The sequence below is a fragment of the Patella vulgata genome, chromosome 2 (assembly GCF_932274485.2).
Source record: "Patella vulgata chromosome 2, xgPatVulg1.2, whole genome shotgun sequence".
NCBI classification, from domain to species: Eukaryota; Metazoa; Mollusca; class Gastropoda; family Patellidae; genus Patella; species Patella vulgata.
The window spans coordinates 73,961,971-73,986,039 of record NC_065880.2 but is presented as its reverse complement, the minus strand read 5'-3'; the positions used below and the strand labels follow the sequence as shown (position 1 = coordinate 73,986,039).

Here is a 24,069-nt window from a genome sequence, read left to right as displayed (position 1 = left end):
AACGCGAAATAGGACAATGTTCTTGATATAATTCGGTGGGATTGTTCATCGAAATTGGGAGTTTTTCTTGTTAGAAATAACTAAACGTTTTTCATATAAAAGTTCCAAAGCGATTAACAAAAGCATAGGTGGTCAACTCCAATAGAGCACAATTTCTGTTTGCCACTTTGAAAGCGGTTGAAGGTTTTTGTTTTTAGATTTTCATACCTGCTAAACTATCCAAATCTCACTGGAAAAGGGAAATTTTCCATTTTTATTGGCCGATTGTATTAACTCTGTGCGTTTATTGACTTTTCGTTTATCACGTGCGGATAAAATATCATTAAAGGGACAATAACACTCTTGCTGGCTTGACAGCTCCAGAAAATAAAAAAATAGCCTTATTCTAAGTACTAGATGTGTTAGTGTAAATTATCCATTAAATCCTATTTTACTTGTCCAAAGGGTTCAAAATTATTTTTAAATCCAAGTCACATTTGAAAAGCTTTACGTCAGGCTTTTCAAATCATTTAGTTGAATTTTTCCATTTTTTTTAAATTACGTGTGTTAAGATGAAATTTGTATCATCAATTAATTGGAATATTGTAAAATAGTACAATTTGTTGACCAGAATAAAGATTAGGACATATTATTCAGTTACAACAAGAGTGGTATTGAGACTTTAACTTTGTACGTGACCATGATGTTAAACCATAGAAATATATACAGTACCGGCATCTATTTCTATGGCTAAATACAACACGCCTTAAATTTACACGCCCACCCCCTTCAGGATCCGCCGTTATTGTAACCGGTCTAGTTAAATTGAATTTGGAAGGAGATAACGACACGCCCATTTGTGTGGTTACAATAATTGAACATTTTATTTGTGCATAAGCATCTGTGCGTGTTAGTGTCCATTATATAATTTACTTTTAACTCAAAAATATAAATCTCTACTGCGGTTTTTGCACATGTTTCGGTATTTGCACTTTAACGCAACAGTTGGCTTAAATTACCGCTCCCCTATGACGTTTTATATTAACTTCCGGGTCAATCAACATTGAGTATTTGACCGTTGAAAGAAAAATTCTCGACCTGTTTTCGATGATTATAAGCCATGATGTAGACAACAGGAATATTTTACCCAAGGGATGTAAGTTTTAAATCTATTTATACGCAATTCTGCAAAGTTACGTTATCAAAAAATATCTGTGTATTCTTTAACCAGGTAAAACACGAAGCTGTTCATTTCCCTTGATCTCCGAGGATTGTGTGGGTCGAAGCGCCATAAATGAGGTCACACAAATTGTACCATCGTACTGAGGTTTTTTCTTATCACCAAAGGTATATTTTACAATTTATAGCCATACAAGACATTTGTTAAATATCTAGGGATACCAATATTTCGAATATCTTTTTAATATTCGATAATTTTTTTCCAAAATAGGGGCCAATATGAAACTGCACCAATAATCACAAGTCAAGTTCAAGGGATATTACTCTGAACATTATAAAAATTGTAGGCCGATTATAGTTATAAATATAATAATACAGTGTTTTGCTTCATACATGTTTGCTCAGTCCAAGGCTGTTGTGGAAATAGGCAATTACTTTGCTGCATGTCGCAGTTACACGTTAGGGTACTGCGGTAGGCCCTAGGCTACTTGTGTCTCGTATTTGACACTGGCTGGTTTGGACTCGGTCATTGAGTGATTGAGGTTTAACATCCTACTTTTCTGCATCAACAGGGCTAATGATGACGGGCATATGCCATGCAGTGTGCTATGACAGAAAATTCTGCCTAGACAGCTGTGGTATGACCTCTTCTTATTTCAAATTCCAACTGCTAAGCTATGGTATGAATGTACCAACATGTACACATGACTTCGTATTATCTAAATGATTTGGCACTGTTCCTTGCCAGTCCCCCTGTCCTGAACAACTGACAAGGCGAAACCCAAAGCTTTCCGATGAACTTTATTAGTCAATCCTGGTATATGACAGTGTGAGAATCCTGGTGTGTGATTACCGTTTAGCGCATGCACAGTTTTAGGAGTCAGCTCACACCGTTATGGACACGGTGTGCATTGACTCCCCGTGATAGGTTTTCCCGTAAGATTTTCTTACGGTCAAATCGGTTTCTACACTATTATCTACCAATATTTACCATATTACTATCTGGAGAGGGTGTTGAGTTTCTATTGTTTGTTTATTTCGATAAAAAGTAGAAATACAAATTGACCAAGGCGCGGATTCACCAATAAATAAAGTGAGCCGTAGTAATTCGTGTTGATGGAAAATCCCTGGTCGCATGACTTCAGAGAGATATTTTCCCGTGAGCGTCTCCCGTACATAAACAGTAATTTCGCTTACATTTTTTAGCCTGAATCTTTGCAGATATTGAGATAGACATTAAACTATTAAAATACAATTACTACTAATACATGTAAATAAATAGTAATTTAGAATCGTGTTTTGAAATGGACTATATTTCAGCCGCTGACTGTCGGATTTCACTCAAAGTCACGAGACCTGAAACCCCTAATATAAGTAATAAAACAGATATATGCTATATTGTAAAAATTTTAATAAGAAGTAGAAAATTAAAATAACTGATTCAGAGAAATCCCAATTATATAAAGGCCAATATTCTATCTGCAAATTTTTTTTAGTTATTAAAACATAAAACCTCAAAAAGTGTAACATAACCACAAAAAAAAAAAACACAACGGCAACAAATCATGAACGATAGAAGTATTAATTTCAAGCCTATCAACATAGATCCGTTGATCGTGTAACTACTGATCACTAAAAAACGCTAATCACGATAACAAGTCCGTTTATTCATGACAAAACTCCAACTAACCAAATACGTATTACTTTTTCCTGAACTGATCAATGGTCAGGAACCATCTCACACCACCGGAAGTAGATATAGCTTCTTTGTAAGTGCCCAGGAGCAAACACACACTGGGAGTCAATTCAAACTGTCACACTGGGATAAAACCCTAGATCTCCTGCTTAGTGAGCAAGCGCTTTACTCAGTCACCGTGGCTCCCACTTGGCATAGGGAAACCTTGCATACAAAGTAGTATCTGTAAACATTAGTTTAGCTCTAAATGTAGGTCTATACAGGGTGATTGTAACAAGAACTTACGTTCAGAGCTGAACTAGTGTGACATAATCCTTTACATAAATCGTTACCTCTGCATGATTTGGATTTTTCAGAAGATATCAAATTTCTCATGGCTTAAATCACTCTAAAATGTAAGATAGGTAGAGATGGGCGATTCTTCCACTCTAAAATGTAGTTAGTTAGATTGATTATTTAACATAAAATTACATGTAAGAAAACAAAATCAAACGCTAGATAATTTGGATTCAATTGGATTGATGCTCAAAAATCAGTTAGATTTTGAGAAACGTAAAGATGCAGTATACCATTTACAATGTTAAAATGGACATGATTATGTTAAACTCAATTATTTTTTGTTTTCTATTTTCCTAAAATAATTAATACTGTAACAGAGTAAAAAGCGGGTTTTGGGTTTGTTTGGTTTTTTTTACAAAAGTAGCAAGACCAGAGCTTTGACTTTGAGTCTAATTGAGGAAGAGTAATGAAACTTTACAAAATTTAAACATGAGCATTTTCTGCTTAGAGAAGCTTAGATTGATCGATGCTTTACGAAAAGATGATGTTATTAGATAATATATGTGTGGTGACTGCTGATCTATTTATTTTTAGGATTGAGTCTCACTGGTCTAGATCAAAAATAAAACTGATTTTTATATAGTGTACCATAGTAAAATGAAATTTGAATTGTGTACAGTACCTAAAATATTCTTCACAGATAAAATTCCACAATAAATCCCAATCCATTGCTGTGATTTTGAACATAAAAGATTCTCCATACTGGTGGTAGTTGTATAATATTGGGCAATTCCACGCTAAAGTATACAATTAGGTGAAAAATTTAATTAGTTGATAAGTGGACAAAAATAGTGTTTTATGGTGGGAAATAATCGAAATTTTGAAGAAAAATCTCAATTTGGGTTGAAACTCTTCCGATTTTTTTTTTTTATTTGGTCTTGTGTCAAGGTTTACGTTGTAAATGTCGAATTTATAATTCTATTGTATTTTCTTACTTTGTGTTTGTTTGATTATTCTGACTCATAATGAATGATTTGGCATTACTTATCTGACAATGTATATAAACATATTATTTAAACATTAAAATATAAAAATAATATTTTTTTGTGAAGGTAACCAACATTGAAAAATATCACTCTGAGAATGTACATCCGTTACCAAATATTTACATTTTTTTCTCTCTCATTCATATTTTTATATGGAATTATTTAAAACTTCATATCTAAAGCTAGAATAACCCATTCTTACTATAATGACCGTAAAAAGAAAAGATTTGCAAAAATTCTCAGAATATCTTGGGTTTTCATAGATGTACGTTCGTTACTTTTCACAGTATTTCATGTTACCAAATATTTCCATTTTATCTCCCTCATTCATATTTATTTATGGAACTGTTCAAAAACTCATATTTAAAGCCAACATCACACATTCTTGTTACTATGACCGTAAAAAGAAATCATTTGCCAAAATTCTCTGAATTACTTAGGGTTTCATACATGTATGTACGTCCGTTACCCAAATTTTAGGGTAAAAATGTACATCGGTTACCCAAATTTTAGGGTCACAATATTTCATTCAAGGAGTAATGTTTTTAGGAAAGTAACTACTCCATTAATTCAAATGAGTTAACTATTATTATTATCTATAAGTTCGATTATTTGAAAGTTTACATATCTCATGTAATGGGTTAGCAATTTGCACTCGTACGTCCGTTACCAGAAAATATGTACGTCCGTTACCACAATAATTGAGAATTTACTGGGTTACAAAAATCCAAATGTGAGAAGTGATTATGCAGTACACATGTAGTATTAGTGCCCTTTCTTAAAAGGATTAAAACTTTTAAATTCCACAAGACAATTCACAGAGTTTTGAAACTATGTTCATGCAGGCAAATCATGGTGTTCATTTCTGTACGTCCGTTACCTATACTTTGAGGAGCCAATATTTATTTCCAGTGTTCATGAACAAATTAAATTATATGTCAATTGATACAGAAATCATATGTCTTTAATGCTATATAAAACTCAAACAGTTAAGTATTCATGGTTAGAAAATATTGGAAGAAATAAAAATATGGCGAGTTCAAAATGTACGTCCGTTACCGTGGAATTGCCCTATTAATAATTATTCATTTGTGGGAAAGAACATGAATTTGGAACAGTAATATTATTAAGCTTATATCAGAAAAAAAGTTTTTTCATGTTACTCAATTATCCGGGAACTGCAGTGGTTGATTGAGGTGCTGGCTCTCTAACTAGGCAGTTCCGTGTGCGATCTCATTGTTGGCCAAAGAAGTTCTTTAGGATTTTGTCCATGTGGTTGATGTATATGTAAAAGAATACTTGACAGTTTGAATACGAAATAAAGATAACATAGGACAAAATTTCGCATATTTCAGTCTTCATTAGCCAGGGTCGTGCAGAAAACTAGCATGTTAAACCAAATTTCATTTCATCTTTTTATCCAGAATTAGATAGTGACTGACTTTAGTATTTTATATTGCAAAAAAATATGACAAATTTTGTACTTTTAGAATGGAATCTATTAATACTATTATTAAAAAATGCCTTTTAAGACCTGTAGTCATTATTTAAGCTTACAGAACATGTTCAGACTGAAAGTACTAAATATTACATAAAAGATAGCCTTGTTTCACCTACTCAATACATATTCTAATTAGTAATACTTATAGGCCTACTTTAGACATTTAATGTTTTCACAACTCATTTTGGGAAGATATTAAACAGTATGATAAGAAATACATAATATTGCTAGAAAGTTGTTAAATATGTTCTTGTAGATTAAATGTACAGAAAGGTTAAAGATTACACATGTAAATTTATGTACAAATATAATAGAAATATACATGTAGGTGTGTTTTATTAAAGCTTAAGTGTAAACCATACGTAATTATTAATTATAATCCTTGAGTGGCATTTAGTGATTGAGCACAATAAAAAACACAACACAATTTATATTAGAAGCAATCACTGGTTTCTATAGGTAGTTCAAAAGCTGTGCTTGATAACGATAAGAGAATGTCAAAATGTCCTGCTATATGTGTACAAACCAGTGATTGTTTTCCATATATATACATGTATACATTGTAGATTGTGTTGTGTTTTTCAAAATGCAATTGTATTAAAAAAACCCAAAAAAAACAGGACAAATTTCATTTATAATTGGCTGATAAATGATTTAGAGATTGGAGTCAAACTAACATAAAGACTAACCTTACTGGTATTTCCTGTAGACCTTTGATCCTAAGGGTCACATTTAAAACAGTTTTAAATTGCCACATGTAGATTTTAACAGCTTAGTTTGAGCTCTATTTTACATGTTCATACATTACATGTACATGTACATGTAATCTTTATAAAGGATTTTTGGATAAAACTAAGTCATTTATTCAATTGTACTATGGTGGCATTTAATCATTTACTAGGGAGTTGTGGTGTCTCAGCTGGTTCGCTACCTTGAGTTCTAGAGTTTGATCCTCAGGTCAGGATTTTTCAGAGTAGTTTTCACTTGTTAATGGTGCAGGATTGATGGCCAGGCAAGGAACAGTGTCTAGTCGTTCAGATTAATAATAGCCCGTTCAGACGCTTAAGTTGAACTGGTTTAAAAACCCCGGGGATCGTTAAACCAGTTTAACTTAAGCGTCTGAACGCACATGTGGGGCAAATAAACCAGTTTAAAAACCCCAGCTCGCGACCTGTCTTCGCGAAGGCTTTTTATTTTAAACCGGTTCATCTTAGCCGTCTGAACGGGTTGGCTTAAAAACCCCAGCTCCAGCTTGCTTTGAGCATGCGCAGTACGCAGTAAGTTACATTCCTGTGAAAATATCGGGTCAGACTGTGCCAATGTTAACTAAAGCGTGCGAGAACTGAATAAAGAATATGAAGCTACCCATGCGCAATTAACTCTAACCTCCGACCGAAGAGGTCAGAATAGTTAAACTAGTTTGGCTTACAGTACGTGTGAACGCAACACGATGCTGTCTTAAAAACTCCAGCGATTATGAACTGGTTTAAAAATAAGCGTCTGAACGGGCTATTAGATGAGACAATAAACCAAGGCCCAGTGTACACATGTCATGCATAAAAGACTCCTTGACAGTTGGTCTTTGAAATAAGAGTAGGCTATAGTGGTTGGTCAGAATTTTCCTACAAAATATGGGTTTTGCAGCTGGAAACATACATGTAATTAAAGTATATTAATGGGGAATTAGGTAAGATTAGATAAAGAGCTGACAGTTTTCGCTATAGTATAATAGTTAAAAAATAGATAATGAAAGCAAAATATGCTGAAAACTTCTGTCAAATTGCTTCTCTCTGGACTGAGATGCGTGTATTAGCCATTGAATTTAAGCTACATGTAGTCTCAGTCAGTCATCATTATTGACGTTGGTACATGTATGATAGCAAAGTCTTGCTTACTCATTTTTACGTTAAATTATCCACCACAAAATGTATTCAAATCCAGTAAATATCACAAGCTAGCAATGGCATTGAGAGTTGATTATGTTCTGGATAAGTTAATTAAAGTTCAATTAATAATTTGGATAACATTTCAGGCCCAAAGAAAGACCTGCAGATATAGCTCTTGCATAATGCATGTTTAAACAGCCAGCAGTTATTATTACATAGGCCTACGTACATGTACACTATATTTACAATATATGATGTCTATATTATATTTGATACAACTTTATATACATTTATCATTATTAATGGTGTTTGTCATTAATAATACTTTCATAATGAGTCATGAATTAACTAATATTATTTAAGTGTTCATATTGGTTACAACATGATGGATGCTAGAGCTACAAAAATGTGTAGATATTTTGATATGACAAATCGTAAACCGGTATATGAAAGGAAGTTTGTCACTCACTCATTGACCTAGGCTTCAGAAAGAGACAAATCATATGTTATTTCTGAATTACGAACACTTACAACTGATGTAATATTTATTTGATTAAAATATTTTTGTGGAGAACACGCCATTTACAAGTGAGTTGTGCCATTATCAAAACCTAATTTTAAAAAAAAAGAATCAATTTATCTTCAACTATAGATTTTAAGAGTACATGTATCTTGGTAACCAAGTCTGATTTTAGCTCAAGTCATAGCCTATTTTTAGAGATTTAAGATTTGATTCATAAATAAGGTTGGGCATAGTATGTATCCTTACAGTTACATTGCACTGCGTACTTTACATGTAAGTTATTGTTATTGTTATAGCTGTTTAACATCTTACTTTATTGTATCAGTCAGGTTAGTGAAAATGGTCCTATGTCTTGCTCTTATTTTGAAGGGTTCTCTTAAAGGACATGCCAACATGTAGGACCCCTTTTTTTTCGTCCCATAAGAACAAGTAGACACTGTAATAGTGTATCATGACATGGGAAATCACCCCTAAAAATCTTGAGGCACTTTATTGGCCAACACTGAATCAAGCATGTACATGTAACCTCTAGTTTGTGAGCTAACGCCTTACACATTACGTCTATGTGGCTCGGAATTCGAGTGTACTACATGTTTGTCTGTATGAAGGAGTACTACCAGTAAATGGCAGTAATCATTGTTATTAAGAGTGTTCTCTACCATATAACACATTATTTGTGAAAACATGTATCTCACAGATGTTGCATTGTATAAGCCAAAAATTATGTAAATACATTGTCTTAAAGTTAGACATAAATGACAGGAGAAGTTAACATTGTCTATACACAATTTGAAAGCACATTGATTGATGAAGTGAATACATCATAAATCATTAATAATAAGTAAAGAATTGTTTGATTTGTAGTTTTAGGGTTGGCCTAAATGGTGATTTGTAAATACATGATGCAGAAACCATACTTTATTATGTCTGTCATAGTAAATAATTCCCAAAACACAAAAAAAGTTACTTTATGATTTTTTTTAATCCGGACTACAATCATAAGAATTCAGCTGAGCTGTAAAACAAATTTCATTCACCATGGCCCCATTTCTAAAGCATTATATATATTAACACATGGTACAATTTTATCGATACACAATTAATCAGTTTAATACTTAGCGATGTTTTGACGAGGATACTCTGGTCTTTATCATTTGCTTGATAAAGAAGAGAGTATCCTTGTCGAAACGTTGCTTGTGTTATGTTCAATTACTAAATGTCAATCAAAGAAGATTATTTATATTGATCTTGACCCAGATTTGACAGATTGTGGAAAGTTGAATTTCTAAAAGAGGAGCATCAGTGCAAAAATGGTTCAGTTCCGGTCAGTATTTTCAAAGATACAATGTACATGAATTAGAAAATTACGATAATGGGGATACGGTCAAAACCAGGGCCCACCTATAGGCTATAATCTTTGCTAAAATCTTTTGATAAGCCTGTTTTTAAACGGATTGAATGTTAAATAATCAATTTGAGCACAATTTAGCGTTATTGATTAAGCTGTGGAAAATTTGATATTTTCTGAAAATGTAAATGTCACACAGAATTAACAGTATATAGATGTGTATATATATATATACATTTATATGACATTGAATACATGTAGCTTATCAACAGTGGGTGGCATAGAAATAAAATATTTTTATAACTTTACAGATAAATTAATACATTTAAAGACTCTGTGTTTATGGACTCTCTGTTTTAATAGAGAATACTAAAATCTGTAGTTTATGCCTGTACATGTATGTTAAAGATGCATTATGTGAGATTTAGAGCAGACTGTTCTTGCCATAATACATGATGTATGTACATGTAGTTCAAAAATGAATATATTGAAAATTTCAGTCAAATTACTTTATTCTGACTCTGAGCAAAGTTGTGAGTGTTTAAGTTTTAACATGATACATGTACATGTGTAGTTTCTCATGTAGAGTACCATTACTACAATAATAAACAAAGTCTTGATCATCAATTTTATCGTTAAATTTTGAATGGCAAGAGGGTTCTATTCAAATCAATTAAATATCTAAGAGAGTTGATTTATGGTCTTGTCATGTGAATAAATGACTAAATAATAATTTATATTACATTTGAAGCCAAAATAAAGACATACAATAGGCATATTTAGCTCTTACCTGTACATAATGCATCTTTAATTGTCATCATCAAAAATACCGTTTTATACAGATAATGAAAATTTAAAGTGTAATAAATTTGAAATAGTGCTGATGTCATTTGTATTTACAGAGAGAGATTGATGAAAGTATAAGGATTAGAGTATAGAGGAGTTTTACAGAATGACTGTTATATTAACTAGTTACGGATATCAACCTGTTTAAATTGTCCTCATCATGGTTATTATAATAGTGTGTAGACAGTAGTATGGCTATGTTCCGTACAGTGTTCACGGGCTGCGTGTCAGACCGTAGTTCAAGAGTTGATGGCTACCGATCTGGAAAGTAAGTGTACTGTTATTGTTTTCAAAATATGATATATATTATAATTTATAATATACAATTTACATCCTTTGTGAGAAAGTGAGTGTGAGTGTTTAGCAAATTAGTTTTCAAAATATAATATACATGTATGTGGCCTGTGAGGCTGTGACAGCATAATAAGTTGGAAATTACTTGACATTTATATAAGATACATGTATGACGAACCAAAATATATGGAAATGGGCTAAAGATATGATTGTTAAATGAAACATGAAATGTAAAATTTTAGATTTAATAAATAAAGCTAACTATAAGAAAATGGTATTTTAGTAAATTAGCCTGTTTCAACATTTTGTTTACATTGTAAAACAGTGATTTGCGACTTCCTACACATTCACATACATGTATAAATAAATACAGGTTTTGATTCTAGTTGCTTCTGTCACCAGTGTGAGACAGAAAGGGCATATTCTCATGATCGCAAAAGGGTCCAGAAATAAGCATGTTTTTGTGATTACAAAATGGGTCAGAAAAGGGCATGTTCTCGTGATTACAAAATGATCCATGAATATTCTCGGGATTACAAATTGAGTCAGAAATGGGCATATTCTAGGAATTATTTACAGGTGCATGTAAGTAGGTATCCTCAGGTGTAGATTTCACTCAATATGCATGTATTTAAGATGTTAAATTTACATGAACATTTATTGGGCTTACTTTTCACTCTAGCATATAAATTTGTCGATCAGTGCCAGTGGTTTAGAATTGAAAAGAAGTTTTAAAAAAACAATTAGAAGTTTAGTATTATTTTCTATTTTCGTTCTTTTTTAGGTTAAAATTTGGAGCCCCATTGAGTAGCGCTTTGAAAAATGGCTATCTGCCTTCACCACTTATGGTAAGTTGAATTTGTTATTCCTATTATGATGCTTTGTGCACTAATTAAATATTCTTAATGATGCCTTACTGCATACAAACTGTGTGATTTGATGATATATTTGGACTAAAAACATCTTCAAACTAATTTATCTACATGTATCAAAAATTTGCATCATATAACCCTCTCAAAACATTTTAATTGCAACAAAATCACCCCATGACGCAAGAATCAATTTTAAGCAGCCTTGTTTGGTTGAGGGAGAATCCATTTTCAGCTTGTATTTATTGGTAGTCAGTAGTCACTGTAGATTTACCATAAATATTGAAGTCCAAGTAAATTCTTGGATTATACTCTGCCAACTATTTTTCTGTGGTTTAATCTCAAGAGTCTACTGGACATTTAATTCTCTCGGTGCTCTCAAAATGTTTGATGAACACATAAGAATAAGAAGCTTTCCTTATGTCATTCGAGCCAACAAGCTGTCAGTGACAACCATACAACATGGGTGTTTCAGGGAATCCAGTATTTGACTAGTAAAATTGAGTGTCTCTAAATATGTTGAACTTTTATTGGAGAATAAATAGCCTATAAATACTTTCGTGTGAATGATCTAAGTTATAATATTGATAATGTATTGTAGTAATTATCAATACTTAATCACTTGACTTTAGAGCTAAATTTACATGTATGCAATACATCCATATACATTCTACTCAATATTATGATTATTGCTACTTACATGAAAATACTTATAAATTCATGCAATATATACAAATGTACATTGACATGCCACTCAAATTTATAATTATCAATAGTTGAATACATGTACTTGACATCAGAGATAAATTCATGCAGTACATTTACATGCAACTCAATATTATGATTATCACTACAGGTTGCATGTAAATACTTGATTTCTGAGATAATTTTATGCAATACATACATGGACATGCTAGTATGTCACTCAATATTATGATTTGTGTTGACATTGATTTTAGAGCCAACACGGTCAACAGTGCTGTAGGTGTATGTATTACTAGGGATCTGACATTTACTCCTGGAAAAGAACATAATTTAATTTTGTTTGTATTTTAGGAGATCTTGGTGTATATTGCTAGAGAGGGTTGTACCACAGTGGATCTGTTTCGTCGTCCTGGTAACCCTAAAGACACACGACGAATAGTACAGAGATTGACGGAGGGAAAGACAGTCATTTATTCTAATTATAGTTTTTATACGTTAGCTTCGGTTGTAAAGGTAGGACATTAAATAAACAGTCATGTTTAAATGCTTTATTTGATTTAGTGTTGATTACAAGATCATTGGGGATCACGGTGGCTAAGTGGGTAAGACGCATGCTCGCTTGCCTGGAGGTTGGATGTTCGATCCCTGCATTGGCCGAGAAATTTCATCCAGATTTTCCGGCGTGGTTCCCCTTTGTCAGTGATGCAGGACGGAGGGCCTGATGTGAACAGCTGTCTAGTCATTCGGATGATATGAAAAACCGAGGTCCAGTGTACACATTGGCGTGCACGTAAAAGATCCCTTGACAGTTGGAATTCGATATAAGAGTAGGCCATAGTGACGCTGTCCAGGCAAAATTTCCCTTCTAACACACTGTATGGCGCATGTCCGTCTTCATTAGCCCAGTTCGGAGCAAAACAGTAGGACGTTAAACCTCATTTCATTTCATTTCACAAGATCATTAAAAAGATTAATAGAAATCAAACATTAGAGGGAGATAACTTTTGAATGAATACCGTGAAATTAGAATTATGTTCAAATTCAAACTGAGCTATATATTGTTGATTTGAAACTAGTCAAACATTATCTGGCTGATTGAAAGGTCTTGATTATTAAGATTTAAATGAAACCTTACAGATAGCGAGACAAAAAATCTGTATTCAGAAGATAAGGGCGAGAAAAGTTTTAGGAATCTTATAAATCTGCTACTTATTGAGAAAAATGCTAATCTCGTCAGTTTCGGCGAGAAGACTTTTGAGGTTGCTGCCCCAAAACTATGGAATAAACTTCCTTATTCCATTCGGTCATGTCTATGTACTTCTCTGTCATCATTTAAGATTTCTCTTAAAACCAACTTGTTTAATAGGGCTTTTAATTAATCATCCCTGTGATAATTATATCTATAATTTTATACATTACTCCTTTTACTCAACTTTTATGTATATTATTCACTTTTTTATGTTTTAATCATATATTTGTTTTGTCAATTATTTTTATTGTACATGTATAGTGTCATTGAGCACTTTTGTGGAAATGGCGCTATATAAACGCTTATAAATAATAATAAATAAAAGCAAAGGAAACATATAACTAGTATTCTATTCATGCTGTCAGCATGATCTTCGAATAGATACATTGTATATCTTACTAAAACAAACCAGCGCCACTCTACATGGTATATTTGATAAAATTATCAATAAGGGGTTGAACAATTACTAGAGCCCATTTCTGACTGTGTGGGTCACCTACCATAACAATACATCAATACCAATTGTCATCAAAAGTTCATTGTTAAAGACCTGAGCTTTTGCGGGAAACATATGATCATTATATTTTAAAAATTTCAATATTTTGTTTGTAGAAATTTTTACTGCGTTTACCAGGTGGTATTTTTGGACCTGAAGGAGAAGAACATCTACTACAAGTGTTGACAATCGGACATAAATCGGAACAATGTCAGGCTGTACATGAGTAAGTATTTCACTTTTAGTAATAGCGATCTTTGTTATTTTTGGAGTATTTTTCCTTGATAAAGATAAGAGAATACTTGTTGAAACGTCATGCTTTTAGAATAAAACCAGTAATTGATATCACACAAAAATTGGGTTCTGTTTTTATTAATATCTAATATATTAGTTAACATTTAATTAAGAAAACAAAATCAAAATATCGACGCTAGATAATCTTCCAGCTCGGATTCAATTGAACTTTAAAAATAGTTTGCAATGGATTAACAATCTGAGACTTTAAAAAGAATAAACTTGTCTATTTTCAGATTTATAGACTCTTTAAGTGAACCTCATCAACATCTGATAGCGTTATTATTTGGTACATGGTTTCGTATGGTGAATCATGCGGAAATAAACTTCATGTCTGTTGAAGCTCTGTCTAGAAGTTGTGCTGGTAGTGTCTTCCACACATGTGCTGCCGATCCGGGCAAGGTTGAAAAAGCCAGTCGTCTGATGCAAATTCTGATTGATAACTTTGGAGTAGCGAGTATGTTCGGTAGAGATAATATTGAATTTTTTACAGAAACCACACATACTGGTATTCATATACGTGAGAGATATCGGTACCAGTATCAGTATCCATCTGAAGAACTTCTACCTCGTAAGTCTTTAATGTATGTAAAATTCTATTAACCATTGAGAAGTGTTTCAGATTGACTTTATTTCTCAGAACTTCTACTTCGTAAGTCTTTAATATCTATGAAATTCTATAAACCATTGAGAAGGCTTTCAGATTTTGATCAGTGGATAAATCAAATTGACTTTTATGTTTAACACTGCACCTATAATTCCCCAGGATTGAGTTTACTGTGTTGTAATTAATCCTAACTGCGGCCATGCCGTGGTCGCCATTTTGTTACCCAATCTGTAAGGTTAATAGATCAACATTAATTAGAACAAAGCAAATAGGAAAGTATCAGTGAAAACAAAAAGAATCATAGTTCTTCATACTGTGAAGGAATCTGTAATTGCATAGAACTAAGTGAGTAATTTATGAGTGTCCTCTATTTATTTTGGGTGGGGGTGTGGGCGGAAGGCATCAAGCTTCACTGTTGACTTGTCTTAACTTACAATTAGAGACAGTCGATGTTACACATTTCACCTGATCAACACAATGGCACAGGTGTATAATAATAATGGTTTGTGTTACATGTTTGTTATGTTTGATGTTAAGTTAAAAAGTTAAACGTATATTTACCAAATACATGTAATATACCATGGTTATTAAACAGGGATCTTAATCAGCTGATTAGAGTTTAAAAAGACTGATTGATAAAACAATGAACTGGCCACTATCAAATTTTCACCTACAATCCTTTCCAAAATTTGCTATTATTTATCCTATTAGACAGTAGTCCGTAATCTACGGTGTTTATTTTAATTGTTATCCTGTGCTGTGAATTATTTACTGTTGATTTTGTAGTAACCGTTACCCAACCTGTTAAGGGTCGTTTATACTGAACGCATCGATCACATTTGATTGATAAACTACTATTTGAAATTGTTCAAATTTTTATTTTCGCACGGAAAACAGCGGTTAATTTTTGAGAAAAGTTTTCACAAGCCAATCAAAGTGCGGCAGTTTCATCAGTTGTTGCAGTTGCAGTCGCATTCGCGCTCAGTATAAATGGCCCTTCATTGTAGATCAAATTGATTCTAATGTGGGGGGTAGTAAAAGTATGTAGTACTACTTATTACTCTAAATATGTTATTGCTACTGTACTACCAGAAAATGGATAAAGTGCATCTGAATCAATTTGTCTATAGATACATGTACCTTATTTGTCATTGTTTACATGTATTGTTTATACATGTATGTATTGTTTATTTTATGTATTTTTTATTCTGTAAGTGAATTCAAGAGTACTGGTAGTCTGTGAACTACCATCATAAATAAAGAAAACATAATTTCTGTCTTATTAAGACTCTTAACCATTGGCACTTTACTAACTATAGTTTCTTTCTTCTAAACTTATATCGATTGAATGAGTCACTATTGATGATAATATTTGGCTGGCTTATCTATGCCTTAAACATCACTTAACTCTCTTTGGAATTAGAAAACTAAGATTGAATTTATGAATCTTTATAACTGTTATTGATGTTTTCACAGTTCACATTGTTTACTGTTTAGTCTGTTGCCAGATACATGTATAGGTGGATATTTCTGTAAAAAAAAAATTTAATACATTATTTTGAAATTCAGAATACAAGTGAACTTAAAGTGGCGATAGTATGTCTGTCTTTTAATAACTTAAACTCATATTCAGTCATTTTTATGTACACTGGAATATCTCAGATAACCTTCTCGGCCAACACTGTGATCAAAAATCGGACCTTCAGATTATCTGGCCACGCCTTACATTACATACTTACTGAGCCAACGTGGCTCCCTCATTTGAGGAGAAATGATAGAACTGGATACAATAGATTGTAGTAGAATAAGATTTTACACCATGCTATCTACTAGATCACATCTCTTGATATTAGATCAAAATTATTTCTCAACTGGTGCTGACATAGTATTTTGGCTACACCATCTTAGATATTAAAACACATTAATGTTGGTATTTTCATGTACATGTAAGTAGAAATGATATATTTGACATCTGTTGAGACAGAGTTCTTCAGTGCAATGTCAGAACAGTGTATTATACTATTACTATTACCAAAATGTAAATCGTGATATATCGTTCTAGTACTACTCTCAACATCAGTTTTTCAAAAACTCTATAGCTATTTAAATTTCAATTAAAAAAATTGGCTTTCGAAGTGCATGTAATTTGATACATTTTCACGGTTAGGAAAGAAAAGCAGCTCGATGGGAACAAAAATCTGGCAACAGACTACAGTATTGTGTGATTGTGTCCCCTTTTACACACACCCCCTCCCAAACTCTGCACTTGTCCTACTCCCCTTATGTGTTTGACCTTTCACGTGCATGTTTGTTTTTGTTTGCATGTTGTCAGGTGGTGAAGCGTTACGTTGGTTTTATCTTCACCTGTGCCAAGAGTCCAAAGTTCACGGATTTAGTGTAAAATCTGACGGTAAGGTCAACTCTTACTGTCTTAAATACCTTGTCTGTCAATACCCGGTGTCCTCAGTTCTGTGTTACTACAAGCACTCACTGATACTAACAAATACATTCATGCATTAGGTTATTAACTAATACTAATCATGTGGCCTAACAAACAATTAACTCATACATCTTCTTCCTCTAATACAAATTAGTTTTATGCAATAGATAGATTATATTGGGGAACCAAATAAAAATTTACTAACATATACATGTATTAATGAAGCTCAATTGTTTTTGTTTTGTGTTTTTTATATAAAATAATCAAACTGTCTTATAACTTGTTATTGTTTCAATAGAAACTTGAGCAAGTTTATAGACATTTTTTTCTTTTGTTCCGTTCAGCTGTAATTAGTGATGGGTGCCTGAGGAGTTCGCATAGTAAACACTGCTTTTTTTTGTAGTAAATGTAGTGTAAAATTCATTCATTGCTAGCAGCAGAAAACAACATAACACATTTATATGGATTTTACTAGCAACACAATGTGAATGGTACTCCCATCTTGATAAAGACGCGAGTACTATGGTTGAAATATCGCTATTATAATAAACCAGTAATTATTATCCATATAAATGTATTGTGTTTATTATAATCATCAATTATTAATATGCAGAAAACATGCTTAAAGTTTAAATCTTGATGGTAGAGGTGCATGGCTTATATTACATATGGTTTGTGTTACATTATAATGATGTCAATAAGTCTTATTCTGAAAATAGAGAGGTAGGCAGAAGATTAGATTTTGGGTCTCATTTAATGGGTGATAAATTGTTTTGGTTAGATGTGATTTAAGTAAATTGTTTCTATGTCATTTAGTAATTATAATTGAATTCAGAATACACAGAACACAATTCTATGGAATACAATAAAATTTGATGATATAGTATTGCTGCTGCGAATAGAATATGGAAGTCTATTCCATAGTTTTAGCTCTACAAACCTAAATGCTACTTTACCACAGGATAACTCTCTAGTGTTGAACTTGACATAGATATGACATAAAGCTACCTTTCTCTAATTTTACTTACTTATTGCTTACGCAAGAAAAAATCTAAAAGCATGGAATTGGCATTAGACCTTTCACTAGCAGCACTGATGTGAAATCTAAATGCTTTTATGCCTTTTAGTATAGAAATTGAAATTTCAGTAATAGTTAGTGATCTTTCAGTTAATGAGCATTGCTTCATTTTGCACAAGAAAATACAAGAACATTAATTATCAGTAATTAGAGGCTTTAATAACTTGTATATTTATATTTAATTCAGATTACAGTGAAAGTAGCGCTATGGGTCAAAGATCATGCTTAGAGGATATGGGTCAGTCAATAGAATTAGTAGTTTAAATTCCTTTTACATTTATTGTCCCCCGCCTTTCAAAGAAAGCAGGGGACTATTAAAATGGGTTCGTCCGTCTGTCTGTCTGTCCGTCACACTTTTTGGGACACAATAACTCTCCTTCTAATTGAGCTAGAATGTTCAAACTTGGTGTAGGTGTTTATTAGGTCAATGCCTTGATGGAGTTCGAAGATGAGCATTTTCGGCTTAGGGTAAGCAAAAATAAGCAATTTGATTGGTTGATGCTTTGGGACTCGATAACTTTAGTTCCAATTAAGTGGGAGTGATGGAACTTGGTGTATAGTTTCATTACATCAATACCTTGACTAAGTTCGATGATGAGCATTTTCTGCTCAGGGTAAGCAGAGCAATAAGCAATTTGATTGGCCGAGACTTTGGAACACAATAACCCTCCTTCTAATTGAGCTAGAATGTTCAAACTTGGTGTAAGTGTTTATTAGGTCAATGCCTTGATGGAGTGTGAAGATAAGCATTTTCTGCTTAGGGTAAGCAGAGATAAGCAATTTGATTGGTTGATGCTTTGGTACACGATAACTTTAGTTCCAATTAAGTGAGAGTGATGAAACTTGGTGTATAGTTTCATTACATCAATATCTTGACTAAGTTCGATGATGAGCATTTTCTGCTCAGGGTAAGCAGAGCGATAAGCAATTTGATTGGCCAAGAGTTTGGAACACAATAACTCTCCTTCTAATTAAGCTTGAATGTTCAAACTTGGTGTAGGGGTTTATGAGGTCAATGCCTTGATGGAGTGCGAAGATCAGCATTTTCTGCTTAGGATAAGCAGAGATAAGCAATTTGATTGGTCGATGCTTTGGTACACGATAACTTTAGTTCTCATTAAGTGAGAGTGATGACACTTGGTGTATAGTTTCATTACATCAATACCTTGACTAAGTTCGATGATGAGAATTTTCTGCTGAGTTCAATGATTAACATATCGAGCTAAAGCTAAGCAAAGATAAGCAATTTCCTGCTTTGGGACAAGATAACTTTGATTCTATCTGATAAAGAGTGATGAAACTTAGAGTATAGTTGATAATCAGTTTGACTGCTTGATACTTTGGAAAAAAATAGATGTGCGATTAATTAATATGTGTAATCTATTTATTTGGGGATTTTGGCGGGGGACATCAGCCTCACTGTTGGCTTGTTTATTTTAAATATGGCTTTATGGTTTGCTCTACCCTTACAGACATGGCTTTATTTTAGTTGATGCTACACCTCAACATCCCTGCTCTGCTTTTATAATCGTTTATAAATCATCCATATTTACTTTCTGATTACTGCAAGTTATCAAGTACATTATGTTCAAAAGCTGTCCAATCGTACGATGACATTATGCATTAGATATTTTGATAGTGTGTCAATATAAATTTGGCCGCATTCCTGATTTCAAATTTTTGCTTGAAACATTGATGTTATCGATATAATCCATGTACTGCCAGTAATGTGGAAATAATTGAAATCAAATAAATTTAAACTCCAATGTTTTCTCAACTAAGTTTTTTATCACCAACTATAAAGAATGTTAATAGTTAAGAAGGAATGCTACAAAAATAGCAGAGTTGGTAGCCGGGTTTAGTCACTTGGACTGTGAACCAGCAAAATGTTTATATGATGTATTCCATGGTTTATCTATGTCAATTTTATATTAAAGACTAGAATGAACAAGATGCATTAATTTGCTTTTGCGAAGTAATATTAACTAAGAATTAATTAGGTTGCGGGAAATAGGTTCTGTCACAGACCGCACCCCCAGCAAAGTGTTTGATGCCTTTAGGATCTTCATTCAAAAATAGGTTCTGGAATACATAAGTTTACAATAACCTCAGTTCTGAGTCCAAAGCATACACTTTAGATCAAAAAGTCTGTTATTGAGTCAAGTAGCATTGTTTCGATTCCCAGCTTGTACGTGACAAGGAGTATGGTCGCCTTTGTCCAACCACGTGGATTTCTTGGGGTCCTCAGATTTCCTCTGCTAAAGACCCTTATGCACAAGTGAATTTTTGAAGTAAAACTAAAATTGCACCATGTGTTAGTGGACATTAAACCCCATTTATATCTCTCTTAGTAATGATATCAGAAGTGATTGTGAATTTTGTGTTATTATTTTACAGAATTTATTGAGATGACACGTGTTGAAGGTGATGTCCATCAGGAACACGAACACGATCCAAGTGAGAGTCCAGAACTAGGTTCACCGGAATCAGGCCGTCATGTGTCTACCTCTTCCAAGACCGGGGAAACTTCCAAGCTCAAAATAACTGTTACTACTGCTTCTGCACCAGAAGTGTGTTTGATGCCTTCACCGGAGGTTTCTAAGGTGAGTAGATTGGCTGTCACTGTGGCCCTTTCCCTCAATAATCCACCCAACTGTTTTATCTGCAAATGTTCATTGTTTATTTGTTTTTATAAGAAATCATGTTTAAAAGACGTTATAGACCGACTGTTAAAGATTTACAGTTGACATAATGACTACTGTCAGTGGCACTAGCAGGGTTGGTCAGCATGTGTTTATCCGTACGTGACGGACTAAAATTGTTCTAGCAACCTCCATGAAACAAATTTCCCCTTTTCTGATCAGTGCTGAGATACAATTATTTTTATTGATTGTGTTCATTATCTAGGACATGCTCCATATTGCCTTAGGAATTTTGAACATTTTCTGGCAGGAGGTTCCATAGTAGTGGAAAATTGTGGCACCGCCACTGCGCCATGCACTGATATTTATTTGTCAGCTACATAAAGAATTGTATGATAGAAGTTAGTCGGATTTTATCTGTTTAAATCATATTATAAATAGTTAACTATAAAACTGGACCCCGTTTCTCGAAATCTTAACTAAAGATAAAATCCAAATTTTAGTAGATACTTCAATTTTGATTGACTAAGCACTAAAATCAATCTAATATTATCCAATCAAATTACTAAAATTTGGATTTTATCTTAGTTAAAATTTTGTGAAACAGGCTTTGTTCTTAAATTTAAGAGCTTAACAAACCTGCGTGATGAGCATACTGTTTGGATGGATTGAGAATGAGAGTAATATAGATATTTATTATTATTATTATTATATTTCAGAGACCAAAGTCAATGGAGAACAATCTAAATGAAACAACAACAAAAAGCTTTTATCAAAGTCGTAGTTTAAGTCGCTTTAATTCAGTGAAACGTAAACAATTAGAAAGGTTGCGTCAGCGTTCTGATTGGTTTTTAGGGCCCAACTATAAAGACATTAAATCATCAGAAGATAGAGAGCAGGGGTCCAATGCGGAGTCCGGTGCCTCGGTTACAAGGGCGTCGTCAGAAGGAGCGGTACTGGAAGTTTTTTCCGATGCAGATAGCGTGTTTACTGATAACACTAGTAGGAGTGAATCTCCAGCTTCAGAACCTGTTCGTAGTTTTTTAGCGAGCCAAGTTCGTAGAGACATCATACATAGTGACACCGTGGCAGAAATGACAATGTCTGACATCGGTCAATTAACTGATATGAGCCGTGAATCTCACGACATCACAGAAGAAGACATGACAGAGACTGAAACACGCTGTTTCGTAGTTGAACATCAATACGGAAACCCAGGATCTACTTCCTAGCAGCATAACATTTCAGTATAGAGGCTAGTTTATGTTTTTAAATCAAACATCGCCTTGACAACAGTCCCATGATTCTTTTTCTATTATTAATATCCACCAGCGTTCTGCAAATTGTACAAAAAAAATTTTTAAGAGAATTAAATTGAAGTCCCTTCTTTTAAATATCTAAGATTCAGATAATTATTATGTACACAACTTTATATAATATCTTTTCTTAGATAATTAACTAATTCAAATCACCCACTACCTTGGCTCAATTATTAAATTCTCTTTTATGTGCCTGATTGAGTCCTAAGGCTCGTTTCTCAAAAAAAAAAAAATATTTAATTACATTTTGTAACTCGTTTTATTACTTTTGCAATCAACTCCTAGCTCAGATGAGAGTGAATTTTAATGTCAAGTTTTATACAATTTATATTAAAATTGTTTTTTTTTTTATTTTAGAGAAACTGTCACTTGATTTTTGTTGATCATAATAACAACACTTATACTAGGTCCAAAACCCAATTTTATTTAATATATTAAAATATTTTTGTGTTGATTTTTTTAAGATTATTTTAATGTCAGCTTCTAGTGAAATCCCATTTTTCCCTCTACCTGTACTATATATTAATTTTTAAAGCATCTTAAATCCATTATATTACCATTTTAACTTGTAAACATAATTCAATGATTTATTGCAACTAGTCCCTCTATGTAGATGCTTCATTCATTTATTTCACGTTTATCATCCTAAATCATTCACTAATAATCAATATTTCAAATTGAAACTTTCACATGTTACCCTTTTTTTTTTGTACTACTGCTTAAAATCTGAGTTAACAAACTGTTAGCAGAAGTTGATGCAAATGTCTTTAATAGCGGTTTCAGATCGGAAGTTGGTAGTATGTGTAGTTGAGTAACAGACAGTAAGGCCAAACCAATTTGATTTTTTGTCTTTTGGAAACACCCATTAAATATTATGCCACTGATTTCTTCAGGCCAAAACTAATTTAAAAAACAAAAAAGAACTTAATAGCTCTTCTCAAAAAATTTTAATTTAAAATATTTCAGTTTTACAACTTTAACAATATACAATAATTGAGTGTGTTATTTACAGGCCCTGTGTTCACAAAGCATTCTCAGACTTAAGTTAAGAATTTACTAAAAATTGTTTGATTATTTTAACTAAAATATAGAACTTTATAAATCTTTTGTTGTTTCAATGTACCAAATACATCAATAAGAAACTATGTGCAAATTTAAGTGTTTCTGGATCAAAGATATTTCTCATAAACAGTGATTGAAAGTTGAGTAAATTCTTAATTTAAGCCTGTTTTTGCTTTATGAACTAGACTAGAGGCCTGATTAAGAATTCAAAGAACTAAAAATTATATTGCGTTGGCCAAACACTGTATCTATATTATAACTTTATCATTGCATCCTTATACCAAATATTTAATTTCATATTAATTAATGAAAGCATTACACTGCCAATTTCATGAACATTCTGTAGCATGTACATGTATATAAGAAGAGTATGAATGATATTTTAACTGTTGAATGAGAAACAAAAAGAAAATATTTGTTCTTCTCTCTGTAGTTTCGGATAGAACTTTAAGTAAAGAAATTTGGCCAGTCAAAAATTCACAAAAACCTGTTTTTAAGAAAACTGATTGTTCATTGGTCAAGCACTAAAATTGCAGCACAAATTTCAGATCTTGACCAATGAAAAGGTTGAATTCTTAAAATATTTGTGAATAAGTTTTTGTGAATAAAAGGCTCCTGATCTCCTGTCGAAATAATGTATAAAACAATAATAAAATAAATAGGGCAATTATTGTAAATAGTAAAATAATCTGAGAAAATAGTTTGTGTAGATTATCGATGACAGGGAATAC

At 32.8% G+C, this 24,069-nt stretch overlaps 1 protein-coding gene across 2 annotated transcripts; it reads left to right on the top strand.

Annotated features, from left to right (window-relative positions):
- The first annotated feature begins 1,036 nt into the window (after nucleotides 1–1,036).
- LOC126809868 (uncharacterized) lies at nucleotides 1,037–22,627 on the top strand. Of its 2 annotated transcripts, XM_050534707.2 has the most exons (9): nucleotides 1,037–1,135; nucleotides 10,340–10,551; nucleotides 11,362–11,425; nucleotides 12,503–12,664; nucleotides 14,013–14,122; nucleotides 14,427–14,761; nucleotides 18,503–18,553; nucleotides 20,713–20,918; nucleotides 21,677–22,627. In XM_050534707.2, the coding sequence occupies exons 2-9, from the start codon at nucleotides 10,475–10,477 to the stop codon at nucleotides 22,187–22,189; spliced, it is 1,518 nt and encodes a 505-aa protein (XP_050390664.1). In that variant the 5' UTR covers nucleotides 1,037–1,135; nucleotides 10,340–10,474; the 3' UTR covers nucleotides 22,190–22,627. The 2 variants fall into 2 exon arrangements, with proteins under 2 accessions (XP_050390664.1, XP_050390665.1); XM_050534708.2 differs by lacking the exon at nucleotides 18,503–18,553.
- Nucleotides 22,628–24,069: the final 1,442 nt, after the last annotated feature.

Bases quoted from the DNA above. Each gene is read 5' to 3' on its own strand.
- LOC126809868 (XM_050534707.2), top strand. From the start codon at position 10,475: ATGGCTATGTTCCGTACAGTGTTCACGGGCTGCGTGTCAGACCGTAGT. The intron at 10,552-11,361 runs GTAAGTGTACTG...GTTCTTTTTTAG, and splicing joins GATGGCTACCGATCTGGAAA to GTTAAAATTTGGAGCCCCAT. The intron at 14,762-18,502 runs GTAAGTCTTTAA...TATTTAATTCAG, and splicing joins ATCTGAAGAACTTCTACCTC to ATTACAGTGAAAGTAGCGCT.